The sequence below is a fragment of the Pocillopora damicornis genome, chromosome 2, assembly GCF_964200805.1.
Source record: "Pocillopora damicornis chromosome 2, jaPocDami1.2, whole genome shotgun sequence".
Lineage (NCBI taxonomy): Eukaryota > Metazoa > Cnidaria > Anthozoa > Scleractinia > Pocilloporidae > Pocillopora > Pocillopora damicornis.
Genome location: NC_142671.1, coordinates 4,364,199 through 4,391,482, shown reverse-complemented (window position 1 = coordinate 4,391,482; position 27,284 = coordinate 4,364,199). Strand labels below are relative to the sequence as shown.

Sequence of the window (27,284 nt, the reverse complement as noted above, 5' to 3'; positions counted from 1 at the left end):
AACCATAATGATAAAGCACTTTTCAGAGATTGAATTGTTCTTTAGCTCCTTTATTCAACTGTACCTCTGAAATGTTCAAGTTATCCTCAAGAAGATCGGACGCATCAAAATACCAGTCTACTTGTTGTTACCTTTTGTTGAACATTTTTAGGGAAGGAATTTCTTGTTCTAGTGTTGGGAGGCCTGTGCCTCCCATGAGGCACAGCGGGGTGAAAAAGAAATGAGTCGGACATGTTATTGTTGCAGTTTTTCATTTAACCTTACTGCGGATTCCCTAAGGCTCGTTCATATTCGAATCATATAGCTGATCTCGATTGTTTTGGAGCTTAGAAATAAATTGTGAATTAGCGACTACAATACTATTATAGCTATTTTTTAGGTTGAGTATACTTTTACTCTTCCCTTCCCCCGTGTACATTTTGTATTCTGATGCTCACAAAGTCGCATTTTTTATTTGTGAATATTTTTCACTTCTGCAGGCGGAAACATTTTCGTGCCAAAGCGCCGATAATGAGTGCCTACTCGTGAGTTGCTTTTGTTTTTTACAAACAAGCTCAGCCTGGATCAAGAACATATTTTTATTGTATAATTATGTATTTGGGCGCATAAATTTAGCGATTTCGAAAGGGCTGTAATTAAGTGACAATTGAACTTCCTGTCGAGCAATTTTGGTGTGAAATCTTACACGTGATTTTAAAATTGCATCCCACTCTATTAACCATTATAGATCAAGTTTTATACATTTGGTAGGGTATGGTAATAATTACGTTTAAAAGTTTTTGAGAACAAGTTTTCGTATCCATTCGATTTCTGCCTCGAAAGTCTTTGAATTTAGCAGTCAATAGAATACTTTCGTCTTTGTTTGACAGATTAACACAGTGTTCTCTCAATTAAGGACGGTGTCTGCTATTGCCACTTCTGCACGGGTTGCGCATCACGCCAAGGTCGTGCGTGCTCGTGCATGGGTGGAAAAAATCATCTTCCGCAGTGATGATGACGTATCTATTTCGACAGGCCGATGCCAATCTTTTATGGTAACTTATTATATTTCAATATTTAGATTAAGAACCTATAATTTTTATCCTAGTGATGAGCTGGTAAATTCTGTCTTTGGTTTTATCATTTTATTTCAAACGCACACTCTGTAAAGCGCTTTTGAACATTTATGAGGAAAGCGTTCCATAAATAATAATATTAAATCACTTTGATCATATATTTGTCCTTTCTCTCTCTCTCTCACTCTCTCTCTCTCTCACTTTCTCTCTCTCTCACTCTCTCTCTCTCTCACTCTCTCTCTCTCTCTCTCACTCTCTCTCTCTCTCACTCCCTCTCTCTCTCTCTCTCTCTCTCTCTCTCTCTCTCTCTCTCTCTCTCTCTCTCTCTCTCTCTCTCTCTCTCTCTCTCTCTCTCTCTCTCTCTCTCTCTCTCTCTCTCTCTCTCTCTCTCTCTCTCTCTCTCTCTCTCTCTCTCTCTCTCTCTCTCTCTCTCTCTCTCTCTCTCTCTCTCTCTCTCTCTCTCTCTCTCTCTCTCTCTCTCTCTCTCTCTCTCTCTCTCTCTCTCTCTCTCTCTCTCTCTCTCTCTCTCTCTCTCTCTCTCTCTCTCACTCTCTCTAGACGAAAAGTGTGGCACTTTAGTCACCTTTTTTTCTCCCTTGTTAGAACTTCTTCAAAATCTTGCCCTTTTCAATGAAACTCTAGGACTTACAATAGCAGAGTACTGTGCATGTTTGTCCAGAGTTTTACGTCCACAACTTAAAATGCTTTTATCTTAGATGGCTTTTTACATCAAAAAAGGTACAAAAGTGCCAGTGATCGGGGTTTCGCAAACAAAAGAAGGGAACAATCCAATTTTATGTTGAATAAATAGATAGATGAGAGACTAATAAGCGCTGGTATATTCCCCCGACCACCCCGCCAATTTTAAACAGGGTATTGAAGAGATTGGCAGAAAGTCGGGTGTAATAGTATAAACTTTCATCTACGTTCAAGTTTACCGTTTCGAAAAAGGCCTAAAGTTTACTCTTTGAACTTGAATGTTTTACTGCGGTCAAGGCGTTTGAGGAAAAAGTCTGAAACGTTATTATGTTTGACCTTGTCTACTTAGCGTTATGTTCACCAAGTTACAGCTTTTCAGCTTGCGTTGTTTTGCAATTACAGCCACTTTTTTGGAACCATGTCTTGTTGCGAAGCCGCGTTGCAAAAGTGCCACATTTCGTAACATTGAGCTAGGAATTGCGACAAAGGGAGAAATGACCTTGCACAGCGCCTGATTTCAAATCCTTTTGTACATAAACTCTCTTTGTATATATCTTGTTCTGCTAGTAATTCCAAGCTAGCAGCTTATAACCCATTCCTGCAGTTAGAGGTAAAACCTGCTCATCCTCCATACACATACTTTTGGTGTTTCGACTGATTTTGTTGTCAAGGGGAAGTTTCAAACACCATATTTTGTACTTGATAATATTAGAATTCTACTGACTTTATAGCATAATAAAATACCCAGTCATCCAATTTCCATGAGCTGGTATAAAACTCCGGGATTATTTTTAGCGCCAAATATGCATATAAAGAAAGATGAGCGGGGGAAGTAAGGGGTTCAAACTTCAGTTAAGTTTGCTTGTTATAATAAAACAGGCAGTTATTCGGTTTTTAGCGAATGTTAAATAATTAATGACCTCTAGGCATCTCTACTGCAGAAAAGCTCCGTTCCGTGATAAAATTCCTCACTTAAGAGAAAAATGCACGAATTAGTCAGCACACTCGCATGAATGTGCCGTAGTTAAAATGTTTGAGGTAATCTCACTGAATTTTTATTCCTTTGAAGTCTGAAAATAATACAACTTGTGTCAGAGAGGCAAGGGCGGCAAGGAATTTTTCATCGAGCATAGAAAATTGCACAACGTCGTCAGAATTAAAAGAAGTCAGATTTTTTCAGCTTACCTATAGGTCTATTTATTTTGGCTGTTGCTTTTGCTCGTTTTTTGTTTCTTTTTACCGACAAAGTAATGACGTCGAGCTTAAAAAAAGAAGTTCAATTTTCTAATAACCATTTTTTTTTTGCGTGGATTTAAAACCTCAAATAATTCATTGAAGGCACCGTGGAATGTCTTGCACAACATCGCAAAAGCACAGTAATTCCCAAGGTGAATCAGTCGCTGTTGGATGATGGATTAATATCAGGGTTGAACACCATTTCCAGATTATCTGAGTATGCTAGCCCATAAATAATAATAAAAATGATGGCTGCTTCCAAGACAACTGATGCTGCAGCTACAGCCACACACTGAAGCAATTTTTTTTACACCATGAACAATTTTTGAAACATTTTAAGTACTGCATTGTAAGAGTAAGCGTTCTGCACGAAGGGGACACGCGATAGACACTATACAACTTGAAGGGGCTTTGTCAAGGATTTTAACAAATTTTTAAACAGCCAAATTATGTATTGGTGTCGTAGGAAACCTGAAAATAACTGCCATTTTTATTAACAATTGCTATATCAGAGCACTGAAACAGCTTACAACCGTCTTTGGCTGCGAATGGCTTGGATGGAAATGAATTACAACGTGAAAAATTTAGGCTAAACTTTTCAAGTTGTTTCCTCGGGCCATCAAAAAATCGAAATTAATAGTAGGGGTCTTATTTCTTTCCGCAAATTTATTTATTTTTTATTATTTTTCTCTGGATGTTTTTCTGGGTTAAGTAGTCTACCAATAATTTCAGAGCAGTTTAGACCAACTATCCACAAAATTTCCGTGACGTAGCTCCTTTGATTATTCCCCTAATATTCCTCCCTTGCACCTCGACAGATTGAATCAAAAGCCAGAGAATCCGGCCATCTTAATGAACAAGCGAAAGGGTGGATCGAGAACACGAGAGGAGCCAAACTGAGAAATCGATCAGAAAGATGCCCAAAGAAGATTTACAGGGTGGCGGGGGTAGGATTTCAAGGCTAAGACGTAGAGGGGAAGAAAAGAGGGAGAAATTAAAAGCAGAAATAACAATGACATACAATCCGCGACTAAAAACTAATGCTCCCGTTGACATGTAATATGCTGCGTTGCAAAATTAAAGACGTCAATCAAACAGGCGCGGGAAATAAAGAATGACTAAAATGAAAGCAAATAAAATATACGAACGACTGAATGTGCTGCATGTTGAATTGAGACTGAGCCTGTCTGCCGAAGGCAGTGTTTTCAATAACGACTGAACGAAGTAGCGTGAGTTAAATTGACGACTGATGACAATCAAACTAAAACGTTCCCCAACGTGAATCGTGAGGGCCTGAGGTAATTGGAACTAGGAAATTTGCAGGGCATTTTCTATCCTATCATATTCTATCATTTTCTATTTTCCAGCCTCTTCCTAAAACTCATATTGAACATGGCACATTTAAAATGCTGTATTCTGTGGTTGGCGCGTTTCTCAACCCAGAAAAAATCAAATTCAGCTTGTATTCTTTCCATGTCATTCATGACTATTTAACAATAAGACGGCAAACCCGTGGTTTTTATTTGCTGATAGTTGACAAGGGAAGAAGGCCTAAGTCAACTATCAAAGTTAAAAGAGCGCCGATAAACGACACTGGTGCGCGTTATAAAAACGATAACGAGTTGTGAAATTGCCATACAAATGATGCCAATTCTTAGTATTCAAACCTCTCTCCTGCACCTTGTGTTTTACTCTATATTTGAGCATTTTGTGATATTCCTACTGTGTATTATAAAGTGTGTAAACCATGAAAAGAGGTTGCAGATTTGACAACGCTATGAAGGTTAGGTTCTGAAAACAATAACAAAAATAATAACATGTAACCCTGACTTTCCCAAAGTGGCACATGAAAGTTGCCAAAGTGCCATAAAGGTGCCAAAGTGCCACAATGGTACAAAAGTGCCATGCAAGGTTAACAAAGTGCCACGTGAAGTTAGAAAAGTGCCATAAGTTACGTTAGAATTGTGCCACTAGTTACAAAAGTGTCACTTGAGGGGTGCAAAAGTGCCACTTAACGTTGCGAAAGTGCCACATCAACGTTACAAAAGTGCCTTTTCGTCTAGCTCTCTCTCTCTCTCTCTCTCTCTCTCTCTCTCTCTCTCTCTCTGAAGGAGATGCTAACGATTCTTTTGATAGCAACAACCACCCCCAGTTTTCAACAGTGGATAAAGACGACCCAGAGTGTCTGCACCCAGTAACAAAGCTGAAATGAAGATCAAGTCGGATTACCCAGGAAAATATTTCATATAAAATGTACAAGATCGTGTAAAGGTAGTCGGAACGTCAGTCACCACTACCGACAACAGTTCACAGTTCTCCTTAGAACTACTCTCAACCGGACGATCAGACCACACTATCACAAACAGTAAGATACTCGTAAACATTTCAGCCGCACGTTGCAAAAGCTAATTGAAGGGTAATAAAAACAGTAGCCTCCATTTTGCCTGAAAGTATGCTCGTATATTTGTCCTCGGATATTATCTGTTCCTCGAAGCTCACAGTATTCCTCGAGCTTCGCTCTGGGAAAACTGTTAGCATCTCCGAACAGATAATGTCTGCGGACAAATACCCAAGCATATTTTTGCGCTAAATGGAGGCTATTGTTTATTTATCACACCAAACCAGCGCATTTCTAATTGTAATATTATACATTTTTGTAAACTTTGAGTAAAATGTTTTTTTGTACAAGTTTTTATTCTCAAAAAAAAAAAAAAATACACGATCAGGGTAATAACAAAAAGAGTGATATCATGGTACGATACTTTGCTTGTAGCACGGAAAAATAGTTTTAATAAGGAAAAAAATACTGCAATAAAGCATGGTATTGACTGAGTTTCCTAAGGGAAAAGGCTAAAAAGCTCAAGAAATAAAAATAAATTAAAATGAAATAAAAACTTTGAAAATCACAGGGACAGGCAATAAACAGAGTCTATAAAGAATAAACTCCGGTAAGTAAGGGAGCTGTTTCTCATTAAAAAAACAAACAAACAAAAAACAAGAAAAAAATATTAACCTGTAATGAGTTCCATTAAAAACACACAATCAGAAGGTTGGATCTTGATTCCTTTTTGGGGAAATCAGAATTTATTTGCTTCTTTGTATTTCTCAACACAACGAATAAGATCTTTCTTTAACAACGTAGTCTGTAAATTCTACAAAACTAAAGATTCTATGATGGTATGATTGTGACTAAGATCCTATGATTCTAAGCGCTGTCGCTTAGCAAATAATTACAGTGTAACAAACCGAACCTGTCACAACTAAAGTTAGTTTTAGATTGTAGGACGATTTGTCGATGTGAACTGAAATTATGCTCGGGCTATGAACATAAGCTTTCTACATAAGCATGCTTTGGCTCTAGTTCACTTCAAATCTCCCACTTATTTCATCCTCTGTGATGTTAGTATATGTCCTCTGAAATCGATGAATCAAAGAGAAGATAATATTTCAGGTTAGATGCACGAGTGAAGCTTAGTAATGGAAAAAAAATATATGATAATCATAATAACAGCAGATAATGAAGATAACTGGAACAAGGCAGCAGATAAAAAAGAAAAGAAGTATCAAAAAATTAATGAGAGCCTGCTCACTAGGCAAGCAGTGGTACACCGTTTGAACCATTATAATCTGACCTACCTTCAACTATCTCAACAATGCTTTTACGTATGTTAACAAAAATTGGATATCAGTATAATAAATACGCCAATTGGACAACGGAGGGTGTTTCAATATTTGTCGCCGCTTTGTTGATCTCATGTGACTCTTCTCTAAATTAATGCAATTTTGCTCATTTGAACCTTTGAAGATTTCATTGTGTAATTTATCTTATCGAGTCGAATAAATTTATTACTTAACTGATAGAAATCGGAAAGAATGGAAGTAAGAGCCATGGAATTGCCTAAATTCAATTTCACCCACCTTTACTTCTCGCAAAAATTATTTCGGCTGATCTACGATGTCAGCAAACGAAGGTCTCATCAAAGGATCCTCGTTCCAATAAGATGTCATCTTTGTATAACTACAAATGCATTGCAGTATTCATTAATTTTTTGCACCCATTTATTCATTTAATTCACTCAATCTTAACACAGCGAAACTGCAGAGCATCTAACAGCGACATGTACTATTTCCTCTCCCGTGTAAAATGCTTCGAATTACTTGAATAATGTTAATATGGTTAACTAATAAAATGAATGTAAGCATATAAAAACGCATGCTTGAAAATGATCGAGAAGCTTACAGTTCTTCCGAGCACTGATGAGGACATGACAGCCGGTAGCCCGCAGAAAGCCGCTTTACCAAGGCAAGTGGTGCTGGAATTTCAGGGTATGGTGAGTCACCCGTTAAGCAAAATAACTGAAATCCTGTGGAAGGTCACAAGTATTGAAGTACAATGGGGTTATTGCCGTGATACCTGTCCAGTGATTGTGATCTCCTTGACGAAAAGTATTAATTATACGAAATTATTGGGCGGGTTATTATCTACTATAAACAACTCCTCATAACATGGCGGACATGTGTAAGCCACTGTGGAAAATCGCATTCTTTATCTTGCTATTCACTAAAGGAAAAGCCAAATCTCGCCTGAGTTTCCAGAACGATTTTTCTAGCCTTAGCTCCGGTATCATTTTTGATGCGGAGGAGAACAGTTTGCAGGAGAAAATATCGTCTGTGCGGCGGCAAACGACATAAATTATGCCAACACTTCGCATGGCGAGAGACAAGGCATTTACTAAAGCAAGGATTCAGTCCGACTTCTATTGCTGTTCGGCGATGTCGAGTTTAATCCTGGCGACAATTCGAGTCAAACTGAACAAATAAACACGAAGACAAAGCAAAAATCTCGAAACAATGTCACCATTGCTCATTTGAATATTCGGTGGCTCAAGAATAGAGATCATTACATCTTGGCTCAAGATCTATCAGTTATCAATCTCAGAAAGCTGGCTACATAACTCTGACTCAGATTTGGAGGTACAATTCCCAGGATACTCGCTCTTCAGGCTAGATCGAAGCGAAAGAAAAGGTGGACGACCCGGCTGTTTGGTCAGGCTATCGGAATTTTAAAAGTGAAGACATACGGGAAATTCGACTCGCGCAAAGGGAATTCTTAGAAGAACAAATAAAACGAAACCCTAACGATGTTGGAAATATTTGGAAAGCAATCAGATCGTGCATTCCAAAAAAGCCTGCGACTGTTAAAAGTTTTACAAAAGACGATCAAACAGTTGCAAATGAATTCACAGGTTTTTGAGCTCGGTTGGGAGATCTACGATGGCAAAGACCCAACTTCTTGCGGGAAAATTCAGTTATGCACTCCAAAAAAATTATGCTGTCGCAGACCAGTTCTCTTTTACCACGATATTCTCTGGTTAAAGGTATTGTTAACTCAATACCTAACAAGAAAGCCCCAGGAATTGATAAGATATCACCTCGCTTAATCAAAGAGAGTTTGCCAATTATTGCCCCTAGTATTACTTCCGTCATTAACGCTTATCTTACAAGCGGAGTTTTTCCAACTTCTCGGAAAATTGTCGAAGTCTGTCCAATTCGTAAGAACGGAGATCACGAAAAAGCTAATACTTACAGACCAATTTCACTACTGCCAAACTCTCTATGATGTGAAAGAGTAGTAATGAACCAGCTGACTCCGTATCTAACATCCAACTAGAGAATATCAGTGAAACAAAGCGGCAAGCCGAGGGATGTCTTCGAAATTACTGTACTTTAAATATCCCTACTAGGAAAAGACATTATACCGCATCAATCAGTCAAAGGCCTCGGAGTAATTTTTGAGCCCACGTTATCTTTTCGTTTTCGATAAAAAACTGCTTGAAATAATAATAAACGCGCTCGTTTTCGTTAAAACTATATTACTGTTCATCTGTATGGTAATCCACCTCAGCCTGTAATATTCGTAAATTATAATACGTTCAAAACTTTGCCACGCAAATTATCTGCAACGCAAAGAAGTATGACCATACCTCTCCTGTATTTAGAAACTTACATTGGCTCCCTGTAAAAACACAACTGTATTACCGAGATGCTGCTTTAACATTTCAATGTATGACAGGTCAAGCTCCGGAAAACTTAACATTTATGAATGTAACAAGAGGCAGAGTATCTGGACGTATAACTAGAAACTTTCAACGACTAAACATTCCTCTTTTTAAAACTGCAACAGGACAGAAAACGTTTCATTATAAAAGTTTCTATATCTAAAACAAGTTAGATCCAAGCCTTAAATTACGTAATAGTCCCGTTTCCTTTAAGAGAGCTCTAAAAAATCACCTTTTGGATGAATTTTTAAACTGACCATATTTTATTTAAAGATATACAATTCGTGTTGTATTGTATTTATTTTAATTTTGTAATCCAATTAGCTCACTGAAAAGCCCCAGATGGGGATGTGTTCAATAAATGTATGTATGTATATATGCATGTAGGTATGTATGTATGTATGTATTACTAATAAGAGAGTTTGCTTAACAATAGTAACTTGACCTTAATTGATTATAGAGTTTAAAGCTGTCTCTCCCTCAGACACATCTGTTGACATATAGCCAGTGAGCTCAAAATTGCAAAGAAAACCTGATAATGCTGCTCCCAGAATATTTCAACTTATTAAAGAAATCCCTTTTAATCCACTAAGACTTATGGAAGAACATGCTATTTAATTAATGTCCAAAAAAGTTGCCTAATTTTCCTTCCTTCAAAAACCTCTCCCAGGGTATAAAAAACAAAGTATTTTGAAATTCTTCAACCAACGTGAATTCGTATGCATCCCTGACCCTTCCCCCATCGCCAGCACTCACTTTTATATCGAAATTTCTATTTCATCAAATATTTAGTGACCTATCAAAAGTTGCCATTTCCCAAAGTAGTATGCCAAATGACCAGCTAGAAATGGGCGGAAGAAACACATTGATAGCCAAAAAGCAATGATTAACGGCTTGCTTTTAGTTAAGCATACATGTACTTGCTGAGGTTTGAGTGACATGGGAAAGAATAAGTCCAAAATTAGCATTCTGATCGCACATTGAAGAGGTTCGCGTGGTATCATGGAAGTTTCGGATTATCTAAGCGTTACGCGGAAAAAATTAAGTAATTCAAGGTCGGTCAGTCTTGATCGCTTTCTTTTTGGTTTTTTTTTTTTTTTTAATTTTGGTATTCCAAATCTCTGTACAAGATCATTACAATCCTTGATTTTTCTTTGTTATTAGAAGTGCAACCAGGTTAGTTTACCTTTTCCTCGGGGTATAGCGCTGCTGCATTAGATGATGAATATGTTTCCACGCATTTTTGGTCACACTAAAGAGTGGTTTTTTAGTGGTTTTCCGTATCTGGCGTAGAACAGGTTCATTATCTACAACCCTCAGTTTTAGGGTACACATGTTAAGATTGTATCAGGATGCGTATGCTAGAAGACTGACTGACTCATCCTAAATAAACTTTTCACATTGAATGTCTCGTGTGAATGCAATCAGAATCAATTATTTTCCGCGAAATATGTGATGAATTTTCTGGAATAATAACAAGTAAAAATTCGTAGAGAAAGATGTTTTTGTATTGCCACGAGCGTGGGACAAAGAAAATTTGAAAAAAAAAGACAACCAACAATTATAGCTGAAAGTTTCTGAGAGTCTTTGGCACCGAACACTACATATTTTTGACGATGGTTTTTCAGACAGTGCGATCAAACCTGGCGTGGAACAATCCTAAAACGCTTTCGTTCCAACATATTCTACGTATGCATCGGGGGTATAACAACGTCAGGGAGAATGGGATGGTGAAAATCTCAGCGGCCAAAAGCATGTGGATTGTCAACCACCCACTTCCCCCGCCCACTTCCCCCTCCCCCTCCCCCCTTTCCCCACCTCAGCCTTCATATGCTACTTCTGTCACATATTGCTCTTGAATGTATAAACTCGATCTCGCAGAGATTCTAAAGACGACCATCTACATGGAACTTTACCCTGTGAAAATGGTGCATGATCTTGTAATATTAACTTGTATAAACTGGAATGAACAAGCGAACAAGTCACTACGCCGACCGGAGATTTTTCATCCGTTTGGTTGAATATTAGTTACACCATAGATTATAAATAAGGAAATCGAAATAAATTGTGGCAGGATATATATGGGGCCATTTGTCTGTCTGATTTGGAGGGAAATAATGCGTTACTTCCGTCACCCTTGCACCTCAAAAAGCTTTCAAGGCTTCCACCATGAACCTATTCGGTGACAACAAGAATTGTCTCCGAGAAAAGAAAAGTGGTTATCAGTAACAAATTTGCTGCTACAAATTGATGGGAACTCGACGACGGCAAGTGAGAAAGTAGTCTCAAACCAAATACCAGCATGCACGTTAGGGAGTATTACGGGTTGGCTGCATCAGTTTTGCGAAAATCCGCTCATGAATGCAGTTATTGTGCCACCACACACACCTAGCACAGTAATCAGGGGAAAAGAACGTTGTTGTTCCTTTATTAGCGAGGCTGTAGTTGAAAACACTCGTTGAAATAAGAACAATTTAAAAATAGTGAGACTGAACATCGCATGGATCTGTCAAACGCATTATTTGGTGTTGTTGGTCGTTTCGTCTCAAATAATGACAAACCGAAACCTGATTATCTTCCTGCTAGGATTTGTATAAAGGAGGAAATATTAATGGCTCGGTCGGCAAAAACGGGGTTTTTCTTCAATTTAGATAGAGTAAAATCTCGTACTGATTTCTGCTACATGATTGCCCTGCAAGGTAAATGAATGCTGAGTTACAACGTAGTATCAGTATGCTACCTCACCTAACTGTTTAATGAACAGGAAAGCAGATTTCGGAGCTATTTCTGCAGCGCTGTTCGTTGTTGCTGTCCAGTATTCAAGGAATTTTGAAAATTCACTCAAGTGAGCAGTTCTAAAACACTTTCTGCTGGGATTTCATCGCCTTCCCAGAAGAAATGGTCGATCCATATTAAAAGTTAATGCCAAGATAGGAAATATAGAACACGTGTCTCACTTAGATCCTTTGTGGACAAGAATACAGGCTTTGATGGTTCTTCTTCCCCACTATTAATTGCAAAGCAGTAATATTTTCTATTATCTTCCCTCTTTATACCCTTTACTACCAGTTTTGCTATGAATTTGCTTGTCGTCGAGGAAAATCTTAGCTACTTTAGTCCGTAGGTTAGAGTGTACAACAAGTGCGTCATCATTCTTCATCCACGTGATAGACGGCATGAGATGACCTCTGGCGGCGCAGTTAGAGATTGCGTGTAAATCAGCATGAACAGTTTGGTTCTTAGGATCCTCCACAATCTCTGGTACCAGGAAAACTTACACCGGCAATTTCAGATAACGGTAAATAGTTTTTTTCGAAGAAAGAAAGCAAAATTTGAGAACTCGGTAAAAAATTTTGGCGGAGTAAGGAGCAAGTAAAGCATGTCCAATCAATTTTGCTCATGCTTCTCCGTTTTTTTTCTCTCCATGTTACTTCTCTATTAGAAATTGGATACTTTACTGTTTTCTATGTAGAGGTTATCGGCACTAACCGACAAATAGCATCTTGACTCCTCTTAGATCATAGCTGCTCCGTGGAAGATAAGTAAGATTAATTTATCAATAAGGCTCTGCAATCGAGCCTTGTAGAATGAGTATGTAACTGTGGGTGTATGTGGGTGATGGGATCATCCCTTTACGATTTTCTTGCGTAAACTTGTCTAGTTCTGTTTTGACAGACGTACCCAATTTGCTTCAATTCGTCAATCAAGTTTTGCTTGCTCGGTTCAAGAACGGCGGAAGGGTGTTGTCGATCCTTGTTTTTGAAATGATCATTCTTCGGAACCAATTCTCGAAACTTCTCCTAAGTAGTGTTTTTCGATCTGTTTCGCAGGGTTCTTAGCCGGGAAAGATTAGATCGTTCATCTCCACATTTCAGCCACCAGTATAAAAATGCTGCCATAAGGTTTTTGCATTCGTGGGAGCAGTCAGGCAAAATCGAGAGTAGCCACAAGTACGGATCTATTTCACCTTTCACGATTTTTGACTCGATAATCTCAAACGCCGTTTTGTTACCCGACTCATAATCTGTCGACAGAACTAAGACAACCTTGCGTCTACAAATGAGCCATTATCAAGGAAATGATCTCAACCCCTTAAAGATGGTATCTGGCTAATATGACCTTTTTCCTGACAGTCTTCACAGATATCTTTTTTCTCAAAGCAAACGTTACAAAAGCTTTCACGTCTCATGTTTTTCAATTTTAAAATATTCCGCTGGCCTGATGCGCGTCTTTGGCATGCTTGGCACGCCTGAACATTCTTGAAACTCATTTGCCATTGTCTCCCCCGTTTTTCCTTTCTGCGTCGCGTAATCACCTACACGAGGTAAACTGAATTTATCGTCTATGTTTGTTAACGATGAAACAACGGCCTCTGTAATGATATTGTTATAAAGGTCATCAGCAGAAGGATCATTGTGCTCTCTGACATGAGCGAGATCAACTTTGAATTTTGGTTCAACATTTTATTAGATGCGCGAATCGAATTCTGTGGCTGGTTTCAAATACGTTCCATCATTTGCCAAGGCACATGGTGTTACCGCTAAGTTATCCGACTTGAAAAGAGGAGCAGTCTCGCCGTCCTCCTTTACAAGGTTGATGAGGAAAATCGAAGCGTTGCCTTCTTCTGTAGTTTATTACTTTAGAGATTTGCTAAAATCAGCAAATAGGACTTTTGTACGGAACAAAACATTCTTTGGTCTATAATTTGATTGTTTATCATCAACATTGCTCATTTTAAGAGATTTCAAAGTCACACGCTGCCTGTTGGTTGACATTATTACAAGTCCCAGTGTGCCACAACTTCGGCTTTTACAGACGAGAAATTTTGCGCTCTCGCTTGAGAACAAATATAAATATCGTTTGCATTTGCTATTGTTATCGCTGAATGTCATGGCCTTTCCTGCGTGCACGTGCGAAACAATTGATATACGGCACTCTTTCGAGTTTTTCTGCAAAAGGGAAAGCAACACGGGTTCCTATGTTTTTTCCTTTTACTTTATTTGTATTTTTATTCTCTTTCTTACATCATCACACATGTATGTTTTTTTATTCCTTCAGTGCGTTCCCTTAGATGTGGAAGTAGGCTATGAAAAGTCTCGTGCGTCACTGATTAGTTTCCTTCTTCCATCCTTTTAGTAGGAGAAATGCAGCAACCACGGAGTACATCAGGAAGTTAACCATCCACAGGCACTCGAACGGGTTAGCTATAGGCGATATCGCTTCCTGGCTCTTCAGCTCTGAAATTACTTCGTTGATGTTTTTAAGATCGCGAATAGTTGTTTCATATTAAATCCGCGTGTCCAGTAAACGATCTGCATAGTCTCCTGGGACGTCGCGAATTGATGAGAAAATGATCTTTGCTTTGTGAGCTATCTTTAGTGCTTCGTTGTTTAGACTTGATTCCACTGGGACTTCAGAGGTGGAGGACATGTGCAAGTTACTTTCAGTTGTTGAAGTTAAATGCAAATTTTCTTCTATATTCTTTCCTGTATTTACGGTTTCTTCTCGACCATTCTGCCCAATAGATCCTTGCATGACCAACATTTATACGAATATTCTAGCAGCCTTTTTAGAGTGATTTCTCAATGCTAGCAGCTTGAATAATAAAGTTTTGACTTGATAGATTCAGGCTTGAATCTAGGCAGGCAGCTCCTCCATAACTTTCATGAAACCTTTTTTTCTCCCAGAAAGTTCTCTAGGTGGGTTTCAGACGATGTCATGTCCTTTGCTTTAGTTTTACACTCCAGCAAGTCGCTATTCATCTGGCTCGTCCATGTTCGTCTTGGTCGAGGTTGCTGTTGGTTTGGCATATTTGTTGAAAGATAAATTAGGAGAATTCGCTTTAAGGTGCCTCTATTCCTAAAAAGGGATATTGCAAGACATCTAAGGATACCTTTAGAACTAGCACTGGCGCTTTAAGCTCGGCTTGCTTTCGATTAGACCATGAAACTCGAAGCTTCGGGAGAGCTGCTTGTCACACGTCCTCACTACTCGTCGCCCGTGATTTATTATCGTCAATTATCAATATTATTATTATTATTATTATTATTATTACAGACCGAGTTTGGTATAAACTAGATATATTGACTGGAGTTGCGTGACTTGTAGCGTTTCTCATTTTGCCTTAAGGGCTAAGCAAAGAAAACTTCTAGTTGATGAAATAGCCAAAAAAGGTTTACTTGCTTTTAAAGTGCCTCGTCTCCACCTAAAGAATTTTTTCTTCACAGGCATCGTGGTTTGTTGTCCTTCAGTACTGTTGAGAGTCATGGACTTCCGTCAGCATTTATCAGACTCCCCGGAAATAATATTATTGAACATATACAAGAAAGGGGAAATCGTGGAGGTGATTTAGAGAATACTGTTTTGAGACTGGAGGTTCTTTACGAGGTAGCGTCGGTTAATAGACACATTTCTTTAGAAACGGTTGACTTAATAATTTAAGTTCGTTCTCATCTGAACGTAAACTTGCCTCAACAAGAGCCTTTTCGTGGGTATGAAGCACCAGTAGTGAGTGAGGCAGGACGCCGAGGAAGACCTAAGTTTTCGATTTCCGAGTAGCAGCTGCTATTTTTTCAGAAGTGAGGAGGAGAAATTCGTTTTCCATTTTCAGTTTGGGTTGGTATCCGCCGCTTTCGCCCCCTATTGAGTTCGCCCCTTCGAGTTCGCCCCTACCTTATACCGTGTTCGCCCCCACACTTTTCGAGTTCGACCCCCACCAAGTCGAGTTCGCCCCCAGATTGAGTCGTGTCTAAATTAGTTGCTATCGAACATTGCAAACAAGTTAGAACCAAGACAAGTTTTGAATTTTAATTGACCGACGGCCATTTTGAAAGTTTATATGTGCGTGGGAGCTAGGGCGACCAGAAACAAGAAATAATGTGGTCAAACGGTGAAATACAGAGAACTTTCGTTGGTCATGACCTTAATAGATTGGGTGGCTCCTACAGGAGCCGTTTTTGTATTTGACCGAACCGAAAGGCTACAAGATCGTTCGACGATCGGGTTGCTAGCAATCTCGCGGCCCGTAGAGTTCGGAGCAGGCTCGCAGCAGCTGCTTCGCTGTCCGATCACCGTTCTCGTGTTGATCCCACAGGCTGAAGAACTTTTCTTGCAGCTGCCGGTAGGTTCGTCGCTGGAGTCTGCATAGTTTGTGCTCCGAAACCATTCAGATTTGGAGAGTCGTTAAGCGGCTCTCTTCGTGAAGCAGCTGGATCAGCATGTACAGGGGAAGCTGACTTTTTTCCTGAGAAGAAAATGAGGAAAATACATATAAATATGGAAATAACATCCGAACTCGAAAGGAGGAAATGTGCGACAAAACCGAACAACCGTAGCGTAATGACAAGCAGATAATTAACCTACCTGCGCCCGTCGGTTGAGCCCGTTGTGCCATCCTTCTGCGTCGTTGTTGGTCCGGATGGCTCTTAGGTTATCCATTATAACCTTAGTGAGTTCCCCTTTTGAAAGTTTCATTCAATTTTTAATGTAAACTATCTACTCTCAAAGAACTGTGTTTTCCTTTATGAACAGTAGTTATCTTTGTTAGAGAACAACTTCACGTATAAAGACATGGCTCTAATGCTTGACATTAGCAAGCGAACTACTGAAAACCGAATGGCCGAGTATGTGTTGACGAACAAGTCCCGCTACAGTGACGTTGAGGACGATTTCCTGGATAATTTAATCCATCGTATTATGACAAATTTTCTTAGATCGAGTAAGTCCTCATAGAATCTTTTTAGGTTGTAGCCACTCATGTTCAGTTAACAAATGAAGATTTTTTGTCCGTAGCCTAGTAATGAACAGTTTGAGAACCAGTATATAATGACAGAACAATTTATTTCTCTGGAACTAGACATGATAAACATCTGAAAGGGGAGATTTTCTTGTTTACCTCTATTTCTTTCAGATTGCTAAAAAGGAATTGAAGCCTGTCGGCCGATACGCGTTATTTATTGAACACCTCAAGAAACGTAGACATAATCACACATAGCAAACGCAAACGCAAACGCCTTTTTTGCAGTATGAACGTAAACTTAGGACCGTTTCTGAAAATCCCGTATGCTGTTCTCTTCCAGCAGATTCTTACAAAACGCGACCAACTTAAAAGCAAGAGCGTTAAGCCCGCCGCAGAATTTGCACAAAATTTTGCTTATCCGGAACACGTTTTGTACTCTTTAAACAGAGAATTCAAGAAAGCATAAGATGCGTTGACTTCACCACTGTGTAACAGGAGCGTTAAGCCCGCCGCAGTGTTTGCACAAAATTTTGCTTATCCAGAACACGCTTTGTACTCTTTAAACAGAGAGTTCAAGAAAGCACAAGAGGCGTTGACTTCACCACTGTGTAACAGGGTGCTTGAAATTTAAACTCTTATTTTTGTTGACAGGTTCCAAAACAGTCGAAGGTTACCTTGTTTCCCAAGGTGTACCAGTGCAGAGGTAGAGACTAAAGAGTGCCATAAAGAGAGTCGATCTCATTGGCTGGAGGCTAAGGTCTATGAATGCCATCCGTAGACGCGTGTTTAACGTACGTTCCCCACAGGCCCTCTGGCATATGAACGGGAATCACAAACTGATACGGTAGCTGTCACCTATCTCACTATTTTGATTACATATTTGTTGTTATAATTCAGGTGTCAATAACTTGGCACCATTTCTTTTAGAGGCAACCTCCTAATCTAACTTAGGTTTCAACATTTTGTATGAGGTACCACTGTACGCCACTTATGTTAAAGTTGGTTCCCTCCCCCCACCATCTTACTTTTCTATTTCGTTGGAAAGTGTGTTGTTTTTTGTCTACTTCGGTTACACCAGGAAAATGAGTACACCTGGCATCACTCAGTGTATCCTATCCTAATATGAGATTGCATCTCAGTTTGTGATTACCCCAACCTAAGCTGAATGGAAGTGGTGCTGAAATAGCGAGTGCAAGTTACGTCTGACTATGAATAGACAGCACACAGATAACATAAAAGATATTATTTTAGTTCCAAAATGTATCAATTGGAACTTTTAAACAGTATAGTAATTTAAATCATAACAGCCTTAAAAATTGCGTGATAAAAGTACCTCGCTTTACTTTTGTTTAAATGAGTATTTTGCAACATTAACTTTGTCCTTTTCAATGCATTTTCATTTTATTCATCTCAGGCCCATTTCCACGCTCTTAAAAATCTACCTCATAATCAGAATTCAATGAGGGGCAAACAAAAACATATACACAATATTGCTAATATGAATTGCACCAAATGATCCTTTAGTATACAGCCTAAACTAACGCTCTTTTTTTAACTGGACTTTTGAAATTTGCTCGAAAGTTTGTGTAATGAACGCGGCTTTTTGCCTTTTCAACTCTGCTGTAATACGTCGCTTGATTTAGAGCACAGAAACTAAATTAAACTTATAAATGAAAAAAAAACACTTTGGCAATTAAAGCACGCTCCCAAGCTCAAAGAGAATCAATAAGAAATAAGCAATTTCACTTAAAGACGGCCAAAGTAATCATTTGCGAAAGCGCCAAAGGAAGAGAATACTTCTTCCTTGGTCACTGACGCATTCTCACTTATCGGCAAAGTCAGCCTACTAATGCAAGTATTGCTCATAGGAAGGCAAGATGGCATGTTCATATCAAAAAACAATAGTGGGCTTCATTTTGAAACCCAGAACAGGCTCGTTCTCGCATCCATCCAGTGACGAACTTTAAAATGCTATGGAGATATATGCTGCAATCTACCCTTCGTCTAGCTAAAAAGAGAAAAACATAAAAATTAGCAGTGCATTCATAAAGCTTCAAATCCCAATTCTTTCTTATGTGCTCTGTGGAAAATTTCGATTGACATAAATAACAATAATAATAATTATAATGGTCTTTATTGCTCATTAGATAAAAATACATATCTAATGTTACAGGATAAAAATATTCAAGGTTCAGCCAAAAATTGCAATAGAATGAAAAATTGTAAGAGACCAAGGGAATACAAATCTTTTGTGTGAGCAAGAAAGGATCAAAGGGAACAGAGGGCATCCTACATAGAGTCCCTATTCTATAGCCAATTCTTATCCAGCTATTTTTAGACCAGCTCTTAGACGGCAGAGATCCCAAGGAGATTAGACAAGAGCTCATCACATATAAAAAAGACAAAAAAATGTGTGGGGTATTTTGTCGGGAGCGCTTGAAGAGAAACTGTCCGTATTTAGCGAGAGTGGCTATTGTAAGGTTCCACTGTAGTCATTAAAAAAAATTTATTTTCTTGCCTAAATAAAGGGTGAATATTAGACCATCGATAACAACCGGTCACTGTGAAAGCTTACCTGAACAAGTTCGACTTGGGTTTCCGCTTCCCCCAGATTGGTCATATCCTCTTTTGTGAAGATAACCTAAAGCTGGTCTTCAGCAAGGAAAATAGTCAAAGGACCACCTTGCAACAAACTGAAACCTGCAATAAAAAGGTAAATTTAAATTCTTGTATTCTTGTGTGCTCAAGTGAAAATGACATATGTGTCTAAGTAGGCTTTGCATATTTTCCAAAAAAGAGACCGGCTACATGATACTGTTCCCTGTTTAAAGCTTCTTTTTTCTCAAAAATAATGTAGCCTTCTCTTTCTTCCTTGAAGAGCTTGTCACGTATTTCGCGCATCACCATGCCCAAAAATTTGCCTTGGATCACCATAATCTTGAGCGCCCTCACTGGTGAAGATCACATCTAAAGGTACACTAAAACCAATCGCCGGCGGATCTTCCCTCAATATCTCTTCCATTGCATCATCGACGAGGCGGTAACGAGAGACAAATATTTTCGTGGTCTTTCCCTCACGCATTTCCTAGTCGTTTTAAAGGTCAAGCATTCGCCCTCGATGTAACCTTAGCGTGAACTCTGCTAAGACGGTAACAGGCTCGTCACAAGTAGCCCTGAAATAAATTTGAAAAGATCAAAGAGGCGTATTGCCCGTCAAATTTGAATAAATCCAAAAAGTATGCCGGTAACACCTGCACGAAACCGGTCTATTAACGAGCAGTCGGCCCGATTGTATTTAGCTACTTACACCAATAGTTGAGTGCCAAAGTCAAAGTTGTAAAATCGACTAACGGATCTCTGGACATAAAGGGTTGTTATTAACACGATATATCACTGGACGGACGCCTAATTTCCCCCTTCCTTCCCATAAAACGATATCACAACTAAAGTTCATACACACGAACACCAACTATACTGTAGAGTACGGAAAAGACAACCAGCAAAATGTACCAAGAATAATTCTATCAATCTGCATTTACGTGGCTTTTAATGTTTCCTCTGATGCATTTCTCAGATGCTCCTCGTACGTTACAGGTTTCCTAGATAGACAGGAGAAATGAATATAACCAACTATGAATTATTGTATGAGAAATGTTACAATCAACTTTAAATTATTGTATAAAGGCAACAGCAGCGTATAATAAATGTACACACGGTTGGTGCATAAAAAACAATATATGATTGGAGTTTCATTCCTTTAGACGCACTTATCAATGATCATAAACTCTTAAGAGCCCCCCCCCCCCCCCCCTTAATAATCAACCTCCACGGGTAATTTTAACATGGCTCAGAAACTCACTCTTCTTGGGCGGCTGCTTCCCCAGACTAGTTGAAGCCTGTTCAGTGCCACGAGGAGGCTGATCTGGCAGTTCCAATGAATTCAGCTCAGCGTTACTACGAGGCTGATCTGGCAGTTCTGCTGGGTTAACTCGTTCATCCTCCCTGAGATATTGATGAAATTGGTTTGTAAAGACCACCTTCATGCTAAGTACAATGCCCCACATCAAATATCAATATGAAGTATAAAGTCACTGCTATCTAAAGAAATTAAAGCTAAACAATGCGGACAAAATGAATTGCTAACTACGTGGAATACCGAAAACAATTTTCGGTATTTTCTAAAAACGTGGAAACGATAACCACTGAGCGAGTGGGGTTACCACTTCTACTTACCTCCTCTCGCCAAGTGCTGGCGGCACATCATCGTCGGATGTTTCTGCACGCCTTGCTTCAGCTTAAAAAAAATTATTCAAAAAAAGTTATAACTACTTGTATAGGCCATATATAAATTCGGCCCGTGCCCAAAGACCTAGGCTCGTCGGTATTGGACGACCCATACCTAACCAATTGTAACCTGGTACGCGAGTTGTCTGCGCACAACAGCATTTCGAATCCGTCACAAATTTGTAGTGGACGAAAGGCCCTGGAAATATAAGCAAAAGAAATCGGTTTACTAACGGCTGGAGATGAAAAATATCTAAGACTAGGAAAAAAAGAAGGAAATTGAGATCTTAGCCAAGTCAGGGTCAAGTCTACAGCCGCCGTAGACAGATGTGAATGTTTACGTGAATTGGCCCGTACGGAAGTTGAGATCCCGACAACTTGGAGATGACAACAAATACTGTTAACAATCGAATGCACAAAGTCAGTCCCACTAAATGACAAAAAGGTGTGAGAAACATTTATCAATACTGCTTCATTTTTATGACTTCTTAAAATCTTCTCAACATGTTCAAGTTCAAGTTAACAGACTCAGAATACCTGGCTCGTAGGCCCTGAGGCCTGTGTTCCGGAAGTTCTGATAACTTACCAGTTACGTTAAGCTATTTCTTGTCCAAAATGTTTTTGACATACAGTCAATCTTTGGTGATTATGAAAGCTTAAAATTATAATACTTACTTGATTAAGAAAATTGGCTAGTTTATAGGGAACTAAAATCTACGGCGCCACTTGACAGAAAATGGATTTAAATAATCGCTCTCGGAACCGATATGTCTTCCGGGTTTTGAGAAACGCATCCATGCTTCCTTCTTATTATTTGGAGAAAGTTTAGTTATTTCGCAAGATTGAACATAAAATTTATTGTTAGTTACTTGGTCCCCTTGATGGACATTTTCAAAAGATTCAATTTATTTTTCCAGACCGTGGCCAGCACATCTCTTTCGGTATTGGGTCAATTCCAAACTTTCCAGGTCTCGCAAAAGGCCCTTCCTATGAAGAAGAAAATCTGCGATCATCAGTTACCTTTATTTTCTGGGACTCTCCCTGCTCCGTTAGAGGAACTGCTTACGCGGTCCTGCAGCCTGCTCGTGTAAGGTTCTACCGCCTACTCGCGTAAGGGTGGACTCTCTGTAAGTGGCAAAAATATTATTAGAGAAAATGCCTCCGTTTATGCTTTCCTTGCAGGACTCGAAAAAAGCAGAGTAAATTTCTGAATTTAATGAGATGTTTATCATACTATCAAGTGCAAGCGCGGGTTAAGTTACCGCGAATGAAAGCGCAAAGTCGCTCTTAACGGGCGAAGGCCATTTTTGCATACGGATATAGAAAAGGAAAAACACGCACTAGCATAGGAAAATTGATTGATATGTCAGAAAAGATGGTACCTCTTTGTTCTGAAATTCGAGATAATTTTTAATAAGGTAAATCGGAAAAATTTGTCTCGAACATTCAAGCTTAATTTCAGAACTCAGCAAAACGTTCCATTGAGGGGAGAACTGCGATAAACACAATTTTTAGGGGTCTTGGCCGATAGGTTATTAGTGCAGCGGTGTCGGACACAGACTAGACAAGTCTCTCGGGGGGGAGGGGGGTATAGGGGTGCTGCAAATGGTTTCAAACCCTGACCTGTTCTTAACCAGACAAGTTCAGACCCTGTTTAAGACAGAGAGGCCAGAAAAATATTACCCTGTCCAGCGGCACGTCCCTGTATACGCCGTATAAGGGAGTACTCCTCCCCCGAGCACTCTCCCCGGCGAAAAATTACACTTAACCACTGATTTCATCATCTAATACTTACGTTAATGCTTTTTTAAATAAACCTTACTCAGATACAACTTTCATCTTTCGCAATTCAATCTCGTACTCGCTTTTCAATCGTTTTAAAAATGTACATTTCAAATGGTTTCTTAAGGGTGGCAAAGGGTATTTTGGTGACTCGTGATCGGCCTTTTTTATCCCGTGAAATGTGAAACGGCTAACTTTTTTGTCAGGAATCGTGATTTTTAAAGTGGCCGTGAAGCGAAATTTTTTAAAATTATTTTCCTTGAAACGACAAATGAATGTTTAATTTGCTGTGAATCGTGATTTTAAGTATGTCATAGATATTTTCAACACCCGTTCACCCGTTCTCGAGCCGATTTTATTTTTTCGTAAACTGTGAAAGGACCGTTTAACACCCTCTTATGTCTGAGCGTTTTCTTACTAATTTTATGGCAGACCTGCCTCATCAAGGATGGTATCTATATACTCAAAACCAACTCGGAGAAAAGGTTGCTTTAACAAACACTACATCTTTGATTGAAAAATGTCAAAACAGATCAAGGATATCATTTTTCTTACCATAGCGTCCAGCTCTGTACACAAAGGCACACACATAATCCAACTTCTCAGGTACTTCTGCAATGTTCAAAGACCCGTTGAAGTTTTACTCTTATTGAAAAGTAAGCGCGGGTCAGAAAAGAAAAGAGAGCTTGAGAATCGACATTTAATGCACGTAATATAATTAATATTATAAACATTCAGGCTAATCGACGCGTGCAAATCATGGTAAGCCGGGGGGCCGGCAAACCGTGGTAGAATTCATTCTCGTTGCTATTTCAATTAAGGCTTTTATGAACGACAACGAATAAATGTAATATCGGCAGAGAAAAAAGAGGAAAACTTACCGAAAAGTTACGAATTGGCTCTGCTTTACGGCAAGGCGAAATGAAGACTCTGCAACACAGCGACTACACCATTTTTCTGAGTCTCGAATTGTTCTAATTCTTAGTCAATTTATTGATAAACCAGCACTTTTGATAGGCTTGATGTTTTCTTTAGCTTCTATATAAAACAAGCGAACAAAATAACCTAAATTTATCCATTTATTTTTAAATTGCCAATGGCAAGTTAGAAAATTTACACACCTATTCATTTGTACTTCTATCCTATCCCCAAGTCCTAAGTTCTTTGCCGTTTCCCGGAGATCAGCAAATTACTACGAAAGCGAATGGAAACCACAGTATTAAAAAAGAGTAGTGTACTTAGCTCTTATGGGTTTATTACAAATCAAATAACACGAGGTTCTTTGGCAAGGCCAACTCAACTCGATTAGGTCGATTAGCATCTACTAACAAAAGGCCTAAGAATACAAACCACGACTAACGAGACTGATACAAAGAGATGTTGGTTATGGAAAGGTTTTGAATTACCAAAGAAAGTTCGTATGAAGTCTATGACCAGCAACGTGTTTGATTACCCTACGAGGACATCTCGTAGGGTAATGTTTGATACTGTAGAAATTTGAATGATATTTGTCCGTTCTCAATAAAACTGACTCCCCTTGAAACGCTCTTTTTTTTTTTTTTTTTTCGTTGCTTCCTTGCTATGGGACAGACGCACATGGTGGTTAGTCATGATCCTCCTCACCGATCGCGAATTTCCAATTTATTAAAGCTTTAGATATCGCGTATTCTAAGTGTATAAGGAATGTAAGTCTTCTTTAAGTCTGTATGGTCCTAAACGAGCCATATATTATATATATAGGATAGAGCGATTAAGGTATTGTGATGTTAATAATGACATTGGTACGATTGACTTACCAAATACTGTTTTAAGGCTTGTGCAGGCTTCTCTCTTCCCTTTTTCCTTTGCATCTAAACTTGGTTTTCTTTCTGAAATTCTCGCCGCCTTTCCCCTCTTCGTCAAAAAACACGACACAATCCACAATCGCTTATTGAGGTCCTTGACCTTCTTCCGTTCTGGCGCGTTTGGTACGTTGGAAGACTCGGTTCGCAAACTGACCTTGACCTAAGAGCTCCACATTGCAAGGTCAAAGTCTTGAGCGTCATTCAGGACGCGTGAACCCCCTTGCGATATTTCAATTGGTTTGTCACGCATTCCTCTCAATAACATTTGCGTTCAGCGGCTATTCGAGATTAGTTGAGGTGCGCAATTGCCGCTCAGATCAAAGAGAATTCGGAACCCACAGAGGCCAAACTAGAAAAACCAAAACCCGCATTGGATATCAAATCCGAAAACCCGTTAGCATTTTCCGCGAAAACCGAAAACCTAATGCTAAATAATGGAAAATCCGCAAACCGCCATGAACACCAAAACCGAAAAACGGAAGTTTTTTGCCTCAAAAACCGAAAAACCGATTTAAAAATAGCCAAAACCGCAAAACCGAAAATCCCAGAGCCCCTCTTTTAGAGCAGGCAATGAGATAACCCCTGGGTTCCGTATGCAATGAATCAGTTCGTATTATCAGGTTTACCTCTTCTAATTATGACTGATTTGCCAAACTTTGATTCTGGCCACGCATTATGATAAACAATTGGCAAATTACAATGAGCTTTATGCTGGCACCGCATTTGCCAATTTAGTTTATTATGAAATTTCTGCGCAAGTGTGTGCTCACAAACAATAACCCTTTTATACAACTTAACATATGCCAACACTTGCTTTATTGCTTCTCGAGGAGATTACTTTATACGTTTTGCCTACCTTGCAGCTCAATTTCGACAACTTTTTGCCTGCAATATCCCTCATAATCATTCTGAGCCTCACAAGTGTAGTTTCCAAACTGTTCCATAGTCAACCTCTTGAGCATTAATATGCAGTGTAGCTCTTTGACTCTTGGTGTACTCTGCAGGCATTTGGCTCCAACTGGGCTACCCTGAGGATCATACCACTGAATATACTTGGTCCATCTCCTAGGATATAGCTGGTGGTCATTCCTTGGCCACGCTATGCAAGTCAAGTTAACATCTGCACCTACTCTTAATGTGCGGTTTGGCGGACTTGAGAAGATATCCATTTCAGGTATCACTAGACGGAAAAGTTAAAAAAAAATTGATTTAAATGCGTAATCCTCGAGGTAACCTAAATCAATCATAACGATGATTCAATCAATAAATTCATTCCAAAAATTTATTTGTGGATCAAGTATGTAACTTAAGATTTGTAAACAAAAATGCAGTTGCTACTAACCAGTTTTACTATTGCATCTGTTGCTCATTTCCTCGGATGAAAGGTTGCTTATAGCACTGGTAACAAGAAACAGCATGAAGAAGTTGCCAGCGTTTCCAAGCCAATGTGTGTTTAGCATTCTGGTCATTAAATGTTCGTCCACTTCCTCATACAAAAGTTACCTAAATGTAAAATCGTCTGTTTGCTATGGCATGATGTAAAACGTCTTTTTTAAAACCAAAGCGGGCAGCAGGTGATGGAAACTTTTCTCTTCATCAACAGATTAATTGTCAAGTTATTACCAAACTTCCATAGGGAAAATGAGCCGAAGTGCAAAATGGTAGGCGAGGGAGAGGGTTAAACCTGCTTTTGAGGATGTGGCTTTATCATTATTACTATTATCAGACTTATTATCATTACTTTTACCATAGCTATCATCATTATTATAATTATTATTATAACTATTATTATCATCATTATTATTGTATGCATTTTGGCATATGAGTCAATTTTAAAGAGGCCGTGATAGTAGTTGCTATTTCTATTAACCGAACAAAAATAATCCCATTATTACCTCCAACTGGTCCAAAAAGCTTAAAAGAATAGAAGCATGAGACCTTATCTCAGAAAGTCGATGTTTTGTGACCAAGAAGATGCAATGAACAAAAAAGACAACCAGATGGCATATAAGTTGTCTCACGTAAAATGTCATATCTTGTTTCCTACGCAACCGATGCTCACGAAACCTGACCAGAATGTAAATTGAAGATCTGAGTAAAGCCTCATGAAAACAGCAGGTGAGAATTTTTCATAAAAGACTGAAGGGAAAAACGTTAAAGAAATGAGAAAACCTCATTCACTTACCTTGTTATATTTTTATGATTGTTGTTGATTTTTTTAATTTTTATTTTTGACAAAAAGTCATTTCCCACAGAATAATTTAAGTGAGTCTTGCAAAAGCTTAAGATGTTCTTCTTTTGAAGAAATGTGAAGTTTCTCACGGATCACTCAAATTGCCGAATCTCCATGAGTTTTGGCACTTAGAGACAGCTTTGGTGAGTTTTCGCGAGCATAAAGTATTTTAAAATTAAAAAAATTAATAAATTGTGAAAGTCGTGATGAGAAAAAGATCATTCAACCCACCTCAAGTCTTTTGCTTGCCACAGTAGACAAGACGAAATGTGAATATATTCAACTTTCTTACGTTGGAATAAACATAAAGGAAACAGGTGTTTTTGCCTACATATGTCACAATGTAGATCTTTT

The 27,284-nt window shown here is 38.9% G+C and overlaps 2 protein-coding genes and 1 pseudogene across 2 annotated transcripts; 1 reads left to right on the top strand and 2 right to left on the bottom strand.

The window, feature by feature from the left end:
* Positions 1 to 7,213: 7,213 nt before the first annotated feature.
* LOC149049611 (uncharacterized) lies at positions 7,214 to 17,817 on the top strand (annotated as a pseudogene).
* A 196-nt stretch (positions 17,818 to 18,013) lies between these two features.
* LOC149049610 (uncharacterized) lies at positions 18,014 to 23,444 on the bottom strand. The gene is made up of 8 exons (XM_089198415.1): positions 23,409 to 23,444; positions 22,092 to 22,173; positions 21,187 to 21,270; positions 21,021 to 21,081; positions 20,647 to 20,789; positions 20,298 to 20,386; positions 19,363 to 19,960; positions 18,014 to 18,795 (listed from the first exon to the last, which is right to left on the bottom strand). The coding sequence occupies exons 1-6, from the start codon at positions 23,442 to 23,444 to the stop codon at positions 20,376 to 20,378; spliced, it is 417 nt and encodes a 138-aa protein (XP_089054541.1). The 3' UTR covers positions 18,014 to 18,795; positions 19,363 to 19,960; positions 20,298 to 20,375.
* A 963-nt stretch (positions 23,445 to 24,407) lies between these two features.
* Positions 24,408 to 27,284, bottom strand: LOC149049609 (uncharacterized). Its single transcript, XM_089198698.1, has 3 exons — positions 27,162 to 27,284; positions 26,040 to 26,200; positions 24,408 to 25,877 (listed from the first exon to the last, which is right to left on the bottom strand). The coding sequence occupies exons 2-3, from the start codon at positions 26,164 to 26,166 to the stop codon at positions 25,537 to 25,539; spliced, it is 468 nt and encodes a 155-aa protein (XP_089054824.1). The 5' UTR covers positions 26,167 to 26,200; positions 27,162 to 27,284; the 3' UTR covers positions 24,408 to 25,536.

What these genes read in the sequence shown, in the direction of transcription:
- LOC149049610 (XM_089198415.1), bottom strand. Translation starts at nt 23,444, where the DNA reads ATGTGTGTGCCTTTGTGTACAGAGCTGGACGCTATG. An exon ending in GTACAGAGCTGGACGCTATG is followed by an intron (nt 22,174 to 23,408) that starts GTAAGAAAAATG and finishes TTACGCGAGTAG; the next exon opens with GCGGTAGAACCTTACACGAG. An exon ending in GAGAGTCCCAGAAAATAAAG is followed by an intron (nt 21,271 to 22,091) that starts GTAACTGATGAT and finishes TTATATTTCCAG; the next exon opens with GGCCTTTCGTCCACTACAAA.
- LOC149049609 (XM_089198698.1), bottom strand. Translation starts at nt 26,166, where the DNA reads ATGACCAGAATGCTAAACACACATTGGCTTGGAAACGCTGGCAACTTC. An exon ending in CAGATGCAATAGTAAAACTG is followed by an intron (nt 25,878 to 26,039) that starts GTTAGTAGCAAC and finishes TTTTCCGTCTAG; the next exon opens with TGATACCTGAAATGGATATC.